The sequence below is a fragment of the Asterias amurensis genome, chromosome 20, assembly GCF_032118995.1.
Source record: "Asterias amurensis chromosome 20, ASM3211899v1".
Classification (NCBI taxonomy): Eukaryota; Metazoa; Echinodermata; class Asteroidea; order Forcipulatida; family Asteriidae; genus Asterias; species Asterias amurensis.
Window position 1 is genome coordinate 14,913,885 of NC_092667.1, and position 20,746 is coordinate 14,934,630.

Consider the following 20,746-nt stretch of genomic DNA (forward strand, 5'->3'; position numbering starts at 1 on the left):
TCGTTTTTATACCCCTCAGACTTGGGGTGACGTCATACTCGTCCAGCTCAAACCGCTGTATGTTCAACCAGTGTCCTGTAATGTTGGAATGTTTCCAAACGATGTAATCTTATAGTATGGAAGTCGTGTTCACCAAGACACCAGTTTCCATGAAACAAGTTTTGATTGATATAATTTTTCTTCTGAATAGCTGTGTTCACCAAGACACCAGTTTCCATGAAACAAGTTTTGATTGATATAATTTTTCTTCTGAATAGCTGGAGATTATTTGAACGAAACCCAAAGGAATTGTGATTTGACGTGCTAGAGATCATAGTTTGTGTCACTGTTGTTGTTTACTCGTGCACAAACCGTTTTTCCAGTTTATACTCTTCATGTAGGCTTTTTCAAAATGTCTTTACCTTTATGGAATGGAGGGTTTGAACACAAATGGTAAGTGAGGGGGGGGGGGGGGCTGTTTCGTGAAGTTAAAACCCAGCCGAGGATACCATTTTCATATTAAAATTACAATGTGTCATTTTAATAGATGGAAATTTGCATCTGGGATAAAGTATAATGTGCCCTTTTGTTAAAAAGACGATTCACGTGTTTGTATATTTATACGTTTAATTTGTTATTACTGCTGAACCATGGAGGATGGCTGAACATTATTTATAAATGGTGGTGTCTGCTAACATCATTCATGTTATCACATCGATAGAGAAACCAGAGTGTGTTCCACCAGAGGGAAAAGCCGCATTGCTTTACAGTTATGCACATGTTTTTATGATCAATGCGTTTGTCAAACACTATTGTACATGTTTGTAATTTACAACAAAGAGTGTCTATTGTCATACAGTGTTCTCTCTGTATAACTGCAGGAAACAGACATTAACGATATAATGAAGTATTTCAGTTGGGGGGGGGGGGGTCCAATGTGGTCTTGTTAAAACATCATGCCTTGCGAATTAATGTGCAGGTCAATCATTTTGACCTCTTGTAAAATCGCTTTTCCGGTGTGTTTTATTTTCATGCCTATCGCTGAGTGGGATGGCCCGTTTCGGGATCAAGGCAGCTGCTTTGCGCCTGTTTGCCTGTACACGGATTCTGATGGGTTCAGCCGCTTCAGGATGCCCATGTACGGATTCCCAATTCGTCAAGGAATTTTTTTCGCCATTTTAGTGACTTACTAAATACTGCTGCGGACGTAGTTTTATGCAAAAAGTAGAAGGTAATTGTTGCAAGTGCAAACTCATGGACCGTATTGTACGTTTTTGACAGAATAATTGCCCAGTTGTAGCCTACAAGTTAGTTTACTTAATGTCTTCTTATATTATGGTTGCCGTTTACTACAATTCGCAACTTTGTGACGTCATGCATGAAGTGCCTGGCGTAGTTTTTTTAGGTAAAAGATATACCTTGATTCATTCTTAGAAAGTTTTTGTTCACTTGTTTTTTTTCCCCCAGTAATTTTTTAACATGATTCATATCTAAGGCATCTTGGATATGTCCACTTAAACAATACCTCAACACAAGACGATTTGCTGCAAAGGCTCTCCCGTAGCTTCGAGTGTATTGAACAAAGTATACTTCACTTGGGTATTTCTTCCTAAACTCACTAGATATAAGTTGCATTATTTTGTTCTAATTTGTTGAAGGTTATTCACGTTACTGTTCACGTTACTGTTCAGTAGGCTTTAGAGCGTGTTATTGAGGATTGTGTATGATGAAATGGAACCAATGTGGTGGTTTCTGATGACTGGTTTCATTGAACAATCACGTCCTGGTTCTCTGAATCAAAAAACGGGAATTCACGACGTCTCGTTGTTTTCGATACTCACTCGTCATCCGTTCATCTTCATTTTCAGATCTAACTTTGGTGGCGCAATTTATATTCAGCCTTTGAAGGTGGTGCAGATGGGGGGGGGGGATAAAAGGGAAATTTTTAAGACTGGGTTGCTCCAAAAAGAAATTTGAGTACAAAGTCTTTGGGCAACTGTAATGTGCAGGGAGAAATAAAAGAACAAAAGAATGCTCTACTACGATGCATTGTTTAGAGTATGTGAAAGATGGGAGCACCATAACATTACGTTGGTTGTTAGAGTATGGTTGTATGGTTGTATGGTGAGCTTGTGGTACGTAGGCCCCTACATTGTTATTGGTTGATCCAATAAGATTAGGCTCCTCTCAATCGTGTCACGTGGTGTTGATTGCCAATAATTGCCATAAACTGATATAGAGGGCGTAAACAGCAGACAGAACGATGTTCAAGCTCAGCGCACGTTTTAAACAGTGGTTACATAGTTCCATTGAGTCAGGCTTTGTATGATCTCTTCTCTTCCAATGTAGTCAACATGAGGCCTCTTGAGCTGATTACACTGTATTAACACAAACAACCCATATACGTGCATTTGGTAGTCACGTTTTACAGAAAAAAAATCGTATTGGGTTCATTTATTTTTTATTTGCGACAATCGAAAATAATTGGCCATGACTTGGTTGGGGGGGGGGGGGGTAAGATTCTAATTGCTGTTAAACACATAATTACACGAGTAAAGTCTTAAATATTAACATTGTGACAATTTGACCACAGATATTGATATTCGATGATTTTAAAAACAAAAGCAGGCCGAATTGACACCATGAATTGACACCATGCCATGCAATGTGTCTTTGTTCATCTTAGGATCGTTCACCGCTGATCTTTTCCTGACTTAAACATTGATTAACAACAAAGGTTTGCACCCTCAAAAACGCAACACCAACTATGTCCAATTTATCGTTCAATTATGCAAATATACCGACCAGCAATTTAAAAAACACGGGCAGCTGTCCCCTGAATACCCCCAATCCCTTAAATTCTACTGCACACCCAGACAGGCTCTGAAAGACAAAAAACAAAATAAACCCCCCAAACCCAGAAAAAACGCCTACTATCACCACCACTCCTTATACAAGCCCTCATCACCCCTTGTGTCTACACCATATGCCGTGCTCTACAACACCCATGCTCCCCTCCCTTCAACCACAATCACCCCGAGACAAAAGCCAAATTAACATAGACGCGTGCCGTTTGCTTGAATGTCTAATTAACTCGTTGTTTGCTGGAGAGATATTTCCCCCAAGTAAATATAAATGGTTCCTTTGTTCGTGGTCGTTCAGTCGATACTGTATTTTTGGGGTGTCTCGTAATGGCACATAGACTCTTGAAAAGACACAAAGAGATCGCGCTGGCACGTGCCAGCAAGCTTCGTTTATAATGAGAATACATCATTATTCGTTGACATAGAAATAAAGAGAAAGAGATTCTTTTGTCATCCGCTGAGATGGTTCTTTGTTGCATCTTCGTCTAGCCACGGCACATTGGCATATTCTTGGCTGCACGGTCAAAGATCTTTCTCTACTGTTCGAAATGTCGAGACAAAGTCGGTGTTTTTTTCGGAGCCCACACTCCCTCAAAAGAGAATTATTAATTGTACCCGCAAGTTTACTATAATTTACAGTATTCTTATCTTGCTATTCGTTGTTCTATCACACAGCATGTTTGTATCATTTTTTAAATGACCAATCATTACCGATGATGCGAATCGCTGACCAGTAGGTGTTCTTCATCGTGCATCGTAGTACCTCACAGGGCTAGATTTCACAAAGCACTAACATTCACATTGTCAGTAAGTGACTTACATTGTGACATCACTGAGCAACTACGATTGATTTGAAGTTAGCTCTTTGTTAAATCGGCCTAAATTCATAGAGCTGCTTCAGTACAAAAAGTAGCTTAGCTAAAAAAATAATGCTTATATATATAAGCCGAAGCCGTTGGGCCGTACGTGCAATGTTTCACGGTTAGCAGTAATTGGTGTCTTACCTAAATTAGAACTCGTCCCCCTTTGTTGTGCAATAACAAAGGAATGTAAAAAGGTGACTTAAAATTATCTTGATAAGTTGATGTAAACGGTACTACTGTCAGTTACAGTCTTTGCTGCTGCTGCTGCTGCTGTTGTTGTTGTTGTTGTTGTTGTTGTTGTTGTCGTTGATGGTGTTGTTGGGTACTGTTGATGTTGTTTCTACTGCTGCTGATTTGGTTGTTGTTTGCTGTTATAGTGTTGTGGTTTTTGGTTGTTGATGTTTTTTTTTGTTTTTATTTTAAATAAGTAATGCAATAGAAACAACCGTATTCAGAATGAGCTGCTGCTCCTGGTGATGTTTTTTTCTTCAATTCAATCAACATTTATTTCTATATTGTACAATAGTTGTTGTAATTTTATTATTATGGCATTATATTACAGGCCTATAAAGACATTGTATCGGTATAGTTGGATGATAGAAATGGAGTTTGAGCTCATAATGTCAAAGGTGACTAAGCCCCTCCCCCACCCCCTCTGCCCTTCTGTAGCTACCCTGTCCTTCTCTAGTAGCCATGGGCTTAAGTCTACGGGCTCAGGAGCAGACTCGTCTACCCCGGCTACAACGGACCATGGACAGACCAATCGCGACCCTAAGTCACATCTAATGTAGGGGCTGGCCCATGAGAACAGTCACAGGCCACCGAGACCATACCACGTCAAGCCAGCCGTGCAGACGGCCTTTGTGTCCAGGCTGCACCCGCTATGATGCTGGACTTCTCACGGCCGTGCAGTAATTGGTCGAGCCAGACCGGGCAAATAGCGGCATTTGTTTTAAGAGTACCCGCAATAAAATGTGAAATCCTCCCCGTTGATGTACCCGGGTAATGGGACACCGGCCGGGCATGCGGGCTGGGCAAGAGGAACAAATTACTTCTGCAATGGACGCGGTTTATCAACATTTTATGCCAATTCTGAAATCGACCCCCCCCCCGCAAAAAAAGAAAAGAAAAGAGAAACAGAAAGACTAACAAAACAAAGGCAGTGACCAGTATGATCTGAGATGAGATATGTTTACAATATTGAATAATGATCTTGAGGAGAAATACATTTGTTGTGGTTTAAGTTATCGTCATTATATTATGATAAACACCAATCCCAAAGCCGCCGCCTTTATCTCAAAATACTTTTGGAAACGAGGCAGTCATATGATGCTCTGTGGATGTCATTACCAATAGTGAAATGTACCATTCCCAATGTACCTTATTTTGATTCATGTTGCGCAAACCAGCAGCAGCACGTTTGCTAGTACTGCAGGCTTATCCACTTGAACCTTGTCTTGATACACAAGAGAGCTTGCAAAATAGTCACAGACACTGCTCATGTTTTGTCTGATCTTCAAAACCTGTGAAAGTTGGGGCTTAATCCTTTGTGGTGTGAGTCACGAGAAATCAAAACAGATACAACATTTCAGATGTAAACACATTGTCCTTAATTTGGGTTTTATCAACCGAAATCAGATGTTGCGTATTAACAGGTTTTTAAAGGCCTATAGTTTACTCGAATTTGAATAGGAACATGATTTATGAACTTCCTGACAGAAAAAGAAGTTTTAGATGTTTTCTTGAGAAAGACACGACCAAAAAAATGATAAAGTGTGCATTGGTTGATCGGTGCACGTTAACTAACACAAAGCACTTTTCAAACGGTTGACATAGACATCCCAATTACTCATAGAACAATCATGAGAATATTATGTTTCACAGGGTTAATTCCAATTAATTGAGCATTCTCAGTTTAACTGGGCAAAGTTTAACTGCGGGAATAATTGTCATAATTCTGGAGTTGCAGGAGAAAGCATAGATGCGGGTAGGCCTGTGTGATTATGGGTTTGTTTGGGGGGGGGGGGGGTAACAAAGTGATTGGAATGAAAACTATAAAGTCAGTACAAGTTCAGTTTTGAACAAAGAACCGACAATTAAATAACTATTTCATGGAATGTTTGATACTTTCTTTTTCGATATAGACAAACCTGAAAGTTTGCTATGATTTTCACTGTTTTCTCATGACTCACGAATTAGATTAAGCCCAATTTTTCACAAAAACAAGAACATTGTGCGACTTTCAGCTCAACCAATCCTTTATAATACGGTACCTTCAAACTGAGATGTGAAGTTCGACAACTCTTCTTTTTTGGGTTTGCAGTACGACATAAATACTGTCACCAAGATGAGTTTAGCTCTGTTAAGAAATAACCAGTCTCATAGATGATAACCAGAACAGGCTAATCGAAACGTCGAAACGTCGAGACAAAAGGATTTAGTGATGATGTTTACAAAAGAACTGAACGAACTAAAATAAAGACGAGTTGTTATCAGAACTAAGTTTTACTCAGTGATAGTACAGGTAATATCATATCATGTCATACAGCAACACGGAAACCAACATCGCTCCATCATTCACTGCTCAATTGCATCTTCTTTGTTTGAAATGTTCGCAAAACAAAAAGTTGGAACTTTGTGAACCACTGGATCATTTTCAATTGCTAAGTATGATGATTGTGTTATTAGGAAGCGGAGGCCAAATGCAGAGCGAGTTCTCATCTACATTTATACATGTATTTCTTATTTTATTCTTGATTATTTTTATTTCGGGGTGGTCCAAAATGGAAATAATTATACTCTTAGACAAAGACAAGTTGGCAGTGGGTCCCCGACAAGCCAGGTTGCACAGTTGTTTCATTTGCATGGCGTTGATGTTGGATGAAGGCCTGGCTATCCGCCATCTCATCGCCAGCCATATGCGCCGAGTTGGAGCGCCTTTGTCCCCCTCTCAGATCACCCCAAGCACCCCGCTAGACTGTGCTACAACCGCGAACAAAAGATTTCCCAAAATTAAAACCCAAAAGGTCCGTGTAAACCGACCAAGCCTAAACTCCTTGTCATTAAAAGAGGTGCCGGTATCTAACTCAAGAGACGAGAACTATGCGTATTGATTATGTTGACAGTAGGGATCATGGTTTAGAGAGTATCTTTAGCGTAAAAGTTGGATGGAGGAGCGATGAGAACTGTTTAAATATGCAGAGTGGATCTTTTACGGCACGCGACTTGGTTGGATGGTGACCAATCACTGCCCGCCGTGCTGGCACGGCACGCGACGGCGACACGAGAGTGTAATTACGAGACACTTGTTATGCGGGCAGCTATTCCTCGTATAAATACGCCATGTTTGCTGGCTAAAAACGACTCAGATCCAAGCTGGAGACCCCAACCATCACATCATCATGTAAAGTAGCTCCGGGTGCTGGGGCAGGGCGGTGGTTGCTTCTTTCTTACCAGCAATGTGCCGGCATCGGGATTGGAAACATCGTCGCCTGAAAACCCACCTTCCCTTCGTATCCAGACCTACGGGCATTTATTTGTACCACGCAGAAAAACTCCCATACAACGCCTACATATTATTATCACCAATTCCCTGATTACTATCCACATCATCGTCATTCAAAATGGCGACCACTGCCCCACCGCTGCACGATGGATGCGAGGATGCTTGGTCGTGGAGTTCGACCGACAAATCGCACGAAGTGAAAGTCCACGGTAGCCGAAACGAGACCGCGTTGTTCCACCCCAACTGGTCCAACGGTACGGCAGGGGTACGGGGCAACAGAGTGCTGAATTGGGGCCGGTTTTATTGGGAGGTTCGATTATCTCATCGTGTATTTGGCACTAGTATGATGTTCGGAATCGGAACGAGGAGGACGAGACTACACATTGATGAGTTCATCAACATGCTAGGAGAGGATGATCAGAGCTGGGGGTTATCCCACAAAGGGCTGCTATGGCACGGGGGTACATCGACACCATTTACGGACCCCTTCCCAGAGAAACAAGCCACCACCATCGGTCTTCTATTCGATGGTATTAAAGGCACCTTGACGTACTACAAAGATGGGAAATGTCTTGGGGAGGCCTTTACTGGATTGAACAGCAGCAGTTCAGAACTCTACCCCTTTGTTTGTTCCACGGCAGCTAAGACTGAGATGACCCTGGATAGTTTGAGACGAGGGATGGTCTCCTTAGAAGATAGATGCTGTGTTACCATCGCAACACATCTAAAGAGTGAGACAGAGGCAAGAGGGCTGCTCCTACCGTCCATGCTCAAGAAAAACATTGTACGTGAGTGTTCTAGACAGTCCAATTGTAACTCGCCCATGGCGCATCTCAAATCACCATGCAGTGTCACATGAAGTGGCGACTGCAAATTTCCCAACAAAACTATAGCATTTTCCATTTTCGCAGAAGATGGATACATTTCGCATGTACATAATGAGTGAACTATTCTTCATAACTAATAAGCATTCAACTGGTGGTTATAAGTACATCATTTCCCATGGCCATCTTCCAAAACGCCGTTGTATCATATACAACCATAACAATGACAAATTTATGCGAACCGGCAATTCACCAATTGCAGCCGCCATTTTAATATCCATCTGTGGTGTGTTATTTAATACGTGTGCAACATCTGTCATCTAAAACATGGAAAGCAAATCAGTGAAGAGAAACAAACAACAACAAAGAAACTCCAAACCAATCGATTCGTCCTACACGCGAGCACGGACTCCTCGCCTGGCGATTCATCAAAGTGTAATATTTGGGATCGATCTTGTGAACTACGTGATGTCCTTTGTCATTTTGGAGTCCTCACCATGTCAAGAAAGTTAACGTTTTAAGAGCCACATAAGCTCCATTTGGAAAACACTAGAAATGTACATTCTTCAGTGTCATTCAATTTGTACTTACATTCACTTTTAGAAATAACATTATGAATTTAAGCATGTGTAGTCACGATCTGGTTTGCTTATGATCATGACATCCAAGACAATTTCTCCAAGCAACGAGATGTTCTTTGTTCCTCTAAACATCAGCATGGCAACAGACGGTCGTATTCCCATAGTAACCCAGCTACATCTGTACCCGCCGCATGAACTCGTTGTAGGCAGCCAATCAAACGCCACCGTCCAACTCTTTTGTCACAAGTGGTAATTTTGTACAAAATATTAAATATTAAAAGAAAGGCTAGAACGCAGAGAGCCTAGTGGTCACGACACCACTCTGTTATCGAACCCTCGAATCGTGCCCGAAAAGCGAAAAAGGTTTTTGTTTTTAGGAGGTTTTTTTATAAAGTGAAATGAAGCCCTACGGGAGGAGTGTCGATGGAACACCGAGACACAGACAAGTCACCGAGTGAGTCCCAAGGATCCCCCGAGTCCAGAGCACATGTGTCCCGCTGGACCTCCGGAGGCGACCGGGTACTGTCAACACCAGGACGGGTGCTGCTTGCTGGGGAAAGATGCCCTACGATTGGTTGATGGAGGGGGGGGGGCCGAGTCGGCAAACTAATATTGGACTTGGACGAGAGAGGACAAGATGGTGGTCACTGAGGCATGAGGACAAAGGAAATCTGTTTCATAAAGAGTAGGTCCATTATTAAAATATCTGCATTTCTTACTAACATAAAACTCACTTAATATCTGCATAGTTTAGAGACAAGGCCGTTGAACACAACGGAAACGTGTCGACGCAAAACAGTCGTATGGCTCTAAAATACAACCATCGGATTAAGCAAAAGATTTTCGAAACAACAATGAAATTAGATTTCCTGCTTTCCTGTTGAGGACCATGTAAGCAAAAATTGTGTTTAATATGAACAAATTAATTTGAATTATACTTAAAAAAAACCCGTAAACCCCTAAAAACAAAGGGACCAGCAAAAAAAAAAAAAAAAAACTTATAGTAACTTATACCATTTTTAGTATTTTGACCTGAGCTATGATGTGTGAAGGTCAAAAGTGTTCAACCAACAACTCATATCAATGACTAAAGTAGATTTAGACGACTGTTGCGTGATTTAAACAACCATACGACTGTTGTATAACTTAATATTTATTGCGGATTCGTGTACATAATTGAAAGTTTGTCTTGAATAATTTGCATATTCTGTACACCGAACTCCACGTGTTCATCAACAACTCATTATTACAATGTAGATGTAGTCGATTTTACAATGATATTGTGTCTGAAGAGTAAGATCACGTGTTATTTTTAGCTGAAATGTTTTTCATTTGTTGACGGCTGTTTTATACTACTGTTTTAAGTGCAACTATAAAAGCATTCACCCTCCTCATTGTTTCCAGCTTCTCTTTGGGAAAACTAATATCATGATGAGTTATTTTTGTTCATTTTCACGAACATTTTGTGAATTTTAGTCATGCCCATTGCGTAACTAATTCTGTGAAACTTCAGATTAATCACAAAAGCTGTCATTTATCAGTGAACAAAATGCAGTTTGAATTTGTGTCATATTGATCAGCAATGTTTGGAAACAAAGGAACTATGGTAGAGGGATGGAAAGCCAAGATGTATCATACTCTGACTACGGCTTTGGCTTACGATTCTACGGCTTTGGCTTACGATTCCATCTGCCTTTCGAGTCATGTTTCTGAGTTTGAATAGGATAGATACAGTACTAGACCGCAGCCGAAGCACTTGAACAAAGAAGGCTAGAGAGATTTAAAGACACTGGACACTATTGGTAATTGTCAAAGACCAGTCTTCTCACTTGGTGTATATCAACATATGCATACAATAACCAACCTGTGAAAATTTGAGCTCGATTGGTCGTCCGAGTTGCGAGATAACTATGAAAGAAAAAACACCCCTGTCACACGAAGTTGTGTGGTTTTAGATGCTTGATTTCGAGACCTCAAAGTCTAAACTTGAGGTCTCGAAATCAAATTCGAGGAAAATTACTTCTTTCTCGAAAACTACGCCACTTCAGAGGGAGCCGTTTCCCACATTGTTTTATACTATCAACTTCTCCCCATTACTCGTTACCAAGTAAGGTTTTATGCTAATAATTATTTTGAGTAATTACCAATAGTGTCCACTGCCTTTAAGATCAATGTAAATAATCTGTAAGATATGTTATTTGTTTTGTCTGTGTATCACGAGGCAGCGTTACCATTACCAGTCTGGAGCCTGCACTCACAATGTTCGAGCAATCAACTCAAAGTAGTCTTAGTTTGACAAAACAATATGAACAAATATAAAGAAATATTGTAAAATATCATTCAACAATTTAAAATGAAAAACACCAATTTCGGATGGCTGTTTGATGTGTCGCATCACATTATAAAGTCATACAAAAAGAAAACATGTTTAGCATTCTTCCTTTTTGAAAAAAAGGGAAGGAGAGTGCTAAACATGTTTTTATTTTTATGTGGCCTTATTGGAACAGCATTATTTGAATCTATATAGAGTATTTGTAGAGATTATAAAGTCACATACTGCCTATGTATCTAGTGCGTCTGCTTACATAAACCAGACATACTTTAAACCCGCTCAAACGCTGCCTATAACCTAAGTAGAGTTAACTAGCAACTAGTTAATCGTAGTTAAGACTTCTTATACCATTGGTTGAAGGAACACGGTTTAGTTACTCGGTTTAGGGAATTTATCTGAATCGTTAATTTTGGATGGAATATTGAAATGTTCCAACTGCTCTAACTTATCAAACATTGACAGTTTTTAGAGTTAAAAGAAGAAAGCAAGAATTACATCATTTACAAAAAAATGTGTTTCCCTACCAATGGTGTAAAAGGTCACTTAGTATTACAATTATTTAATTCATTTTAAGACTTAACAAAAAACGGTCAACAAGGATGATGATAACGAGGATGGTATTCATATTTAATTTATGCAGCTGAAATTTAAATACTTGAATTATTCTTAATATACATTTTATTCATTATCAAGTACTGTCGATTAATGCCTCTTTAACGCCCCGCCCCCTCCATTTATGTCATGTTCCATGTATCCTTTAGTGATCATGACCGGTAACTTCATAAGGGGCCAGACTAGAATTGAGTGACAGAGTTTTGAAGTTGAGAAACAGAAGCTGTTCCAGTGATCAAAACGAGGGTCAGTTTTCAAAACGAGGCTCGGTTATACCAAAAATAGACTGGTGCTGTCATATTTACATTGTGGTTTACGTTAAGAAGTCAGGAAAGCGTACATAACATTTTGCAATTCTTGCTCACATGATCTATATGGAACGATGACGTCACTTTTATTTTGTTTTATTTCTCGGTGAAAATGAAATGTACCTTCACGTTCAAAGAATTAACCCCACTCAACTTCTATTGTACACTGCGGGCATTGTTACGAATGATCAACTTTACTTGTTATTGAACGGTGCTTTCACTAATTGAGTTCTTGAAGGTGTTAAGTTGAGTAATTAAATAGATTAGTAATTAAAACATGTTTAATGAGTGTAAATATTAATTACTCGTAACGATAGATTGTATGAAATACTAATTCTATCGTTACCGGTACGGAGGCCGGGAAAGTGCAATATGAAATTAACTAATATTTGTCAATATATGTGACTTATGTTGAATCACATATTATTGTTGTGCAAGATATACATTCCAAAATGTTGTAGTACCAGTGACTGTAGATTTGATTTAAGTTAGATGATTTATAGTGATTTAGTTATGATTTCTCTCGTGTAGGTGTTTAGTAATTTTCACTCAGGGGCGGATCCAGTGTGTCGCAAGGGTAGGATTTGACGAATGCATCAACTGCTCGCCACAAAAAAAAAAAAAAAAAAAAAAAATCTTTCGGAGGGTGGGGCACCATGATCTTTTTGCGACTCCTGGATTTGCTAATGACGTCATTTTGTCAGGGCAGTTGGCATAATTATTATTAATATGGGTCAGAAGTCAAATCGGTAAGGGGTATGTTATATCTAGGTATGACGTCATTTGTTAACATAAGCCTCCAGCCTCCCCCTGCCGATCGCGTCTGTACTCGGTTCTTTCAAAGCTAATTATATAATGAGTAAAAACACATCAGTATTATTGAGTGTATTTTACTACTATACCGCTTAAGTGTGCTACTCTAAGCAGTATTAGATCATGTGTTAGACAAAAATGATCTCCACAATAACATGTTTGAAGCCAGTGAGGCGCCATGTTGCTACTCTCCTTCCCCTTTGGGCATGTGAACACCAGGGATCGCTTTAGTTTCTTTGTCATGGCGGTACTAGTAAAATGGCTGCATTTTGGCTTCACTCGCTATCGGTGTGTAAAGGCTGAATCCTGGTATAGTGGGGATCATGCATTAGAACTATAGTTGTTTGAACTATGTAGACTGGTCGAGGTTGACTCCTTTGAATCAATAACCCAGGTTACAGGTTGTACAAGCCATGGTTAAGTTATCAACTAATCCTGGTTAAGACATTAGTAAGTGAAGGGATTCAACCTCGTCCATATTGATTATTATATCTTACTAATTGAACACGGTTTGATGTAACAGGTTGAAACCGGTCGTCGTTGTTTGTAAATAATCATTCCTTGTTCTTTATCATAGCTATGAAATCTTGCTCATAATATTATTACCTTTTAGGTACATCTGAACTAGGAGCATTAGACTGGGCTCTCGCTTTGTGCGCAGGTGCAGTCGCAACAACAGCAAAGGTGTATTCAAAAGCATGTAGACTAGAAATAAATAAGCAAAATGTATTCAATGTTAACAAAGCGTTTAAGACAACAATATGAACATCAAAACAGCTTAACAAAACAACAAGAACAACAACAGCAGCATCAGCAACAGCACAACAACAACAACAACAACAATAACAACAACAACATCAGCAAAAAATCGTGGAAGAAAAACACACCATAGAAAACCAAAACCAAAACAATGACCAGTCAATCAAGGACGCAGACAAACAAACATTTCCGAAGCAGACACACAGACACATAGCGCAATATTAAAAGAATACTTTAAAACAAATATTATTCTAAGATTGAATGTTCTATTTACTTCCAGTTGCATGTTAACTTTTTCTGTAGACTTTACAGTAAATGTTTACCATCCACACTTTGGGCAAAAGTAAAACAAAATCATGAGCATAAATTCAACTTGTAATTCCAGCATTGCATTAAAACTTGAAAATAATGTACATAAATAATTGTATTAAGCATTCACTGCTAAAGCATTCGTCTTAATCTCGTACGTAGCATTTTTTATAATAATAATAACATTAACGTTGTGATATTTATTATCCGAAAGAAAATTCATAATAATTGTAATCAAATGTTTTTATTAACTTATTCATTCCAAAAGAGCCATTGTCTTCATTTTTTGTTATTTAAAAAAGAAATATGTACTCCTTTACTTACTGTGTCTGTTTTTTTTTCTTTACTTACTGTATCTGTATCTATAGTTTTTTTCTTTCCGGTTTGTTTATTATTTTAATATGTTTATTTATTTATTTATCTATTTATTTATTTATTTACTTATTTATTTAAAACTTATAACTTGTTCTAATTTATAAATTACAAGTGAACTGTGATATTCTTCGTTATGATAATGATAGAAATACCACGTGCACATGCCGATTAATTGCCAGTGTGATAATATAAAGTAGCTGAGTCTTAAATGTACTCATGTTGATTTATTAAACTTGATTTAAATTGATTTATATGGAGGTTCTTCAATATTGTTCTTTTCTTTATGTGTGTTATTGATTTGACTAGTGAGCTGCTCCCCAAACATAAACCTGTTCTTGCCAATGTCTCTTGCTCTGTCTTTGTTTGGATTGTGTGCTGGCGTAGCGGGTGCAAAAACGCAATTTTGCTTTTTTGGGTGGTGGGGGCCAGCGGTGAAGCTAGGAGTGGGGGGGGGGGGGGCTTACCCCCCTCTGGTTATGCAACTCGGACTATCAAACCCCATCTCTCCTGTTACACAGTCTTTGGTGTTAATGGTAGACACTGGATTATAAAACCTACATTGTTTTTAAGTATAGGAACTAAACTTGAGCTTTTATTTGTTACATTGAACCTACAATGTTTATACCAAGAACAGGTGGTTTAATAATTGGTCCTGCCTCAAACCCATCCACGTCTTGAACAATTGCGTAAGTCATTTTGGAGTTTATTATTTGTACATTTGAGTAATTGTCGAGGGGGCGGGGGTGAGGGGGGTTTTGGTTTACCTGCTTTTTGTCTTCAATGTGTCTGATAATCTTAAGGATTCTTTGGAGGTTTTTAGTTTTTTTTTTTTGGTACAAGAGAGTGCGTTAAAGAATGTGCACATTTAGAGGACACGCCCTCAGCCATATATCGGCATGGTCTAGGGTGGGGAGGGGTGTGCTTTATATGATATGGGGGGGGGGGGTGGTACTGGCTTTCCCTTCATTTCTGTCTGTTGGGCTGTTTGCTGGAAGGGATGCTGTTTGCTGGAAGGGATGCTGTTTGCTGGAAGGGATGCTGTTTGCTGGAAGGGATGCTGTTTGCTGGAAGGGATGCTGTTTGCTGGAAGGGATGCTGTTTGCTGGAAGGGATGCTGTTTGCTGGAAGGGATGCTGTTTGCTGGAAGGGATGCTGTTTGCTGGAAGGGATGCTGTTTGCTGGAAGGGATGCTGTTTGCTGGAAGGGATGGCGTTTGGGGATGTAAGGGTAGATTAAGTGTTGACCCCACCCATACAGTTAATCACATGGCATTTATTTATAAGAAGGTTAACTTAAATTACAAGTACTGTACTACTTAGAAGATGGTAAACCGACAAGTCACACACACACAGAAACTGAATTCACATTTCTTTTCAATTGTTATAATGTTCATTTATTGGAACTAGGTAGGTAGTAGGATTGACATTTGAAGTGGCTGTAACTTTGAACTTCTTTACAATTATGGAAACACTTTGTGAGAGGGAGCAATACCCCCTCCCCAAAACAGAGTCAATTTCTGCAACATAATAAAACAATTCATATAGTAAGACACAAGTCCTTTTGAAGGGACTAGCACAAGTCTAGTAGTTAGACACAACACCGGATTCAAATTGTGACACACATTATTAGAGATATTCATTCAACAAATAAAACCAATCGACAACTAAAACCAAACAAGAAGTTAGATCCGTTCGGGTTAGCAAGGTACATGATTTTAAAAATGAAAACATGCAAATAAAACGTTTTTGATTTAATTTTCTGAAAACAACTTTTGTTCATAAAAACCAGTGCTTTAAATTTGAAGGGGAAAAGAATACAACCCATTACATGTATACACTTTCACATTCTACATACAGAAATATACTAAGTGAACACTAGAGGGCGCCAAACACAAGTTTCACCCCAGACGTTAGGTGAGAACACGGCTGGTAACTCAAAGAACTTTAAGGGTGTTGACTTATATGAGGTTTTACAGACCTTCTACACTACAACTAATGTAGAACTGGCAGGTTTAGGAGTGACATGGGATATGATATAGTGTGGAGCATGTCCTGAATGAGTGGTCAACCACACATGACTCAAGCTCTGGTGTTTCTGACCAGCAGAGTCCATGTTCGTTAACAGAAGGGGTTCGCCCCAGTGTTTTCTGGTTCTGCTATTAAGTGCTACATAAATAAATGGGTCTTGTGTGAAAATACTATGACAATTTTTATCCTTCTGGTTTTTTTTTAGCAAGTAGACACTGTATTTAGTTGAAACTTTCACAGCTGACATTAATTGAATTTTTCTTAAGAATTTTGCTTATAAATCAGCATTACGGTGACAACCAAACGATGACCCTACCCTGAGACGGGTCACTTAAACAATTTTTGAAAAGACACACAGAGTGAAAACTACTAGAGGTTAGGTAGATGAGATGTGAAGGGTTCATTTTGACTAAGGTAGGGGTTCAGCAGTCAAAAGATCCTTGAAAAAAAAGAGTGTAGGCGAGTAACGTTTTGAAAAATCCTAAGACATTTCTAAGAGGCGGGGTTGTCTTTCTGGAGGGCGTCGGCCATGAAGAGTTTGCCAAAGCTGGATGCTCCCATCTTGTTGATCTCTGTGCAATAATTCTTCATCTGACCGGCCATTAACATACTCTCCAGTCGGAGAGGAGGCTGAGGAGATTTGAATAGCTTAGTCAGGTCCTCGTCTGGGAGAGGCGGGTCTCCTCGTGCTTGCCTGGCACTGTTTTCTTGTGACTGGAAGAAAGGAGAGACAATAAAAAGGAAGGTAGTGATTTGGGATGATCTAGTTATATATACAAGAAATGTCTTTATGGTTAGGGGCCATTCACAATGATTAACAAATTTTGATGTTTTTTATACATATTTTGATTTGCTAAACATTGACAAACTAAATATTATATCCCATACACTGAAGAACAAAGTTAATGTCTCAGATGAAGCAGATTTTGTTAACAATGTTCTTCAAGCTCATCTACAAAATACATACATGCCTACAGTAGTTCTTAGAACAGTTGTTCCCGCCTTAAATATCCCTTGCAGCCCAAACCCTTTCCAAAGGTTGGTGAATTGATTGGCACTTGTTAGGGAGAAATGGAAGGTTTAATTTTCCTTCAAGAAATTCCAAAGGGAAATTGAATTGAGCGAGACAGGAACCTTTTGAACTCATTCTAAAACTTACTCTCTTGTATGTATACTGTTGTTTATTCTGTTGTAGTTTAGTCATTGCTCGTTGATAATTCATGTATTTGTTGGTTTCTTGGGCGAGGTCATCAACGTAGTCCATCAATAACTCTAAATTCTTCTCCAACATGTTCCTGGGAATGTCAAAGCAAAACAAGACATGAATGACTGGGAAACATCGATTGAGGAAGTTTTTATAACAGTGTTTGCTTTATTGCTCCTTGCTCTCAGCACAGATGGCATTTTGATTATAGTCTGACCATTCATTACCAACCACTGTGGTTTAGAATGATAGATAAACTGTTGCCAGACGGCAACGGTAAATATATCCACACAGTACACAGTCAACCCTCCTACTGTCGGACCATCTGCTGTGATTTCGAATTATAGATAAACTGTGTGAGGCTGCAATATTCTATATTGTGGATGCATCTAACAAACACGCAGGCAGTAGGAGTGTTTTGATTTTGCACTCCTTCCAAACTTACCCTGATGATAGACTCAGAAAGTTATCTCCCGTGGGTGGTGATATTTCCTTGAGTTCACAGAGGAGTGTGTTGACGAGGTAGGAGTTATGAATGACGATGGGAATCTCCTCAAAGACATTCTCATAGCAAAGCCCCGTCTTCTTCAAACTGCATCAGGAGAAAACAAAAACAAGACACAAATAAATTTGTCAATCGAAACATCGAGTTGTTAGTCCGTTGGTACTTTTGTGAAAAATCAGCATTAAAAGAGAGATTAATTCATGGTGTTACCATGAACCTTTTAGCATGCCATATCTGCTGATTATTTTCAAAATATGCAACATTGATTTTGGGGTCTTCCAATGCCATCCTCTCGATGATAAAAAATGTTTCTCTGGAAATTGCTATGAACTTTACAATCTTTTAGCTTTCAGATTGAAGCTAATTGTTTTTTTGTTTGTTTTTTTTTAAATCGAAAAAAGCTACTTCTACAATATGAGGTTGGGGTGGATTCTGAAATGGGAAGGCAACTTACGCTTCTGTTGAGAAGTCATAATCTTTGTAAGACTCCATGGCACTCTGCGTTAACCTATAGGCTTTTAGGCTTAGCGTGGACTTGGATGTCTTCAGTGGATCTAAAAGGTTTGAAACAAGATGGAGTCATGGTAACTTGTAAAATCAACTAGAGATACTTTGGCTCTTTGTGATGTAAAATGCATCCCATTTGAAATGAAAAAAACCCTGGAGCAGTCTATTGAACGGTACTCAAGTTCTGTCACTCAAAGAGTGTTGGTTCAAATCACAGCTTAGCTGGTCATTATGCTTGTGTCCTGAGCAAGACATTTTACATATACCTTCTGTCCTTCAAAATGCAACGTAAAGCTAAAGCAAATGTAAAGCTCTCGCAGTGTGAATAGTCCTCAACATTTTATTTCCTTTCTTGCATTTCTCTTTGCCCCTAGCAATGGCGTCACCAACGCACCATCCCAGTTTAGCTTCCTACGTGAACTGTAAAAGGATTACTCTACTCAAGGATTTGAACCTAGACAGTGCAGAAAAGAAGTCTCCTCTTACCATAGATGAGGACCACTGATTCTTCTATAGAGTGTTGATAGTTAAACTGGGAGTCTAGTAGAGCCTTGTTAAGGAAGGTACCATACTGTGTGGATTGATACCAGCCAACGTGAAGATGATCAATGTTGACATGTCGTAGATTCCGCATCATCTCCATCTGGTATAACACTAGACAAGCAAAATAACAAATCAATCAAAATAGAGTCAAACACTGTTTCCTTTGGTTATGGTAGACTTTAAGATTTTCGAATGGACAGTTTTTTTGTGAGATGAAAATTTCCCTGACCCTATGAGGCGTGACCAAGAGCTTTGATTATCACAGCTAGATTCAAGCTTGGTGTTCTTACTTGGTGTATAGGAAATTTATCACAAAGTCAAACTTTTGTTCCCGTCTATAAACTCTTATCTTACCATCATCAAAGTTCTCTTCATCTGCATGTTTTGGAAATGGGAAACAATTTGTGATTTCCAGCGTGTCATCTTGAACGAGACCAAGAAGGACTCCCTGGACGAGTTCTCCTGCACTTCCTCCTTCCTCTTCACAATGTTTGATGATCTTCAGCACAACCTGCCGTTCAAATAATCACAACAAATCAAACTTAAGTTGTTGCACAGAGAAATCAGATACCGTTTGTACTCGCTGTCTGTCACCTCACTAAACGTGGATGGATTTGAAGTTCTTGATGAAAATTAACTGACCCCCAGTGACAGTTTTTTGCTGTTTTCTCAAAAAGTACTTTAGGGGTTAGACACAATAATTCAGCTAACTGATAGTGATATTTATATAAATGATAATATTGTATAATTATAATGCCAATTTGGCCTAAATAAATTATATACATGATATAGTACAAAGTAATGCACCATAAGAAATAATAAATAATATCCTCAACTACAACAATTCTCGGCTCGGGTCAGTCGGGAAAAATCCTCATCACACTTTGTTCTTCCAAGTTTCATTCCATCCTTGTTTGTTTGATATTAAAGTTGTTTCACTCAGAATCAAAATCAGATTCAGAATATGATAAATTAAAATAAAAACCATATAAAAAATTATAACCCTAGTTAGAATAGTAGTCCCTACACTACAGCTTGTTCACAAACGTTATTGGATATTTTATAACCCATTCATTTTCTTATTTCATACTTCTTAAGGATGAATCAAAGTAATTAATTTGAAATACAATTACAATATTCATAGGGCCTATGTACAATTTTTTTTTATTTTATGGATTTTCCATTTTCCGGAACGTAGTTTTTGACATGCTAGAATAGACAGGTTCCCAATATATAAAACGTTTTTTACGTCTAGGTACCCTTCACAAATCTGAAAACATTTCGCGACCAGATGGATAATGTTTTTTCATTTATTTCGAATATTAAAAAGATCCTCATAACACTTTCTTTGTAAATCAATAGCATATATGATATTGAATAAATGTACAACATAAAACAGTAAAAAATAGCAGCCATTTTCTCACCAATCCATCGATTTGTACTCTTCCAACAGGAGCGTCCAACGTGCTTGCGGTCGCCATTTTGCCGGTAAAAAAATTGTCCTGCTAAAATTCACGACGATCCATGTAAAATGGATATTAATAAGGTGACGTAAGCACATTAACATAATGGGACAGGCTGAACGATACGACTAAGTTTGCATAAATTATTAGTTCACATGGACTTCAGAACTGTTTTTTTTTTGCCCATGCAGGTATGGGAACCAGGATATAAAGAAAGGATAAATGCTTTCCCCTTTGCAGTACGATTAATGATTATATGAAACAAGAAAGCCAGTTTTACTATATACGTTTGCGCAGATCGAGTGTTAATTTGAAGCATCCGACCCGAAAACCAACGTACAATGGCCGATGCAAATTGCGTCACCCGCTGGAA

General features: G+C 38.8%; 2 protein-coding genes across 2 annotated transcripts; one reads left to right on the forward strand and one right to left on the reverse strand.

The window, feature by feature from the left end:
- The first annotated feature begins 7,018 nt into the window (after positions 1–7,018).
- Positions 7,019–13,457, forward strand: LOC139952458 (SPRY domain-containing SOCS box protein 3-like). The gene has a single exon (XM_071951593.1). It carries the CDS (start codon positions 7,330–7,332, stop codon positions 8,068–8,070), a length of 741 nt encoding a protein of 246 aa, XP_071807694.1. The 5' UTR covers positions 7,019–7,329; the 3' UTR covers positions 8,071–13,457.
- Positions 13,458–15,496: 2,039 nt separating this feature from the next.
- Positions 15,497–20,424, reverse strand: LOC139952216 (eukaryotic translation initiation factor 3 subunit H-B-like). The gene is made up of 7 exons (XM_071951273.1): positions 20,335–20,424; positions 19,265–19,421; positions 18,854–19,021; positions 18,315–18,414; positions 17,801–17,947; positions 17,311–17,446; positions 15,497–16,865 (listed from the first exon to the last, which is right to left on the reverse strand). The coding sequence occupies exons 1-7, from the start codon at positions 20,389–20,391 to the stop codon at positions 16,644–16,646; spliced, it is 987 nt and encodes a 328-aa protein (XP_071807374.1). The 5' UTR covers positions 20,392–20,424; the 3' UTR covers positions 15,497–16,643.
- Between the last annotated feature and the right edge of the window lie 322 nt (positions 20,425–20,746).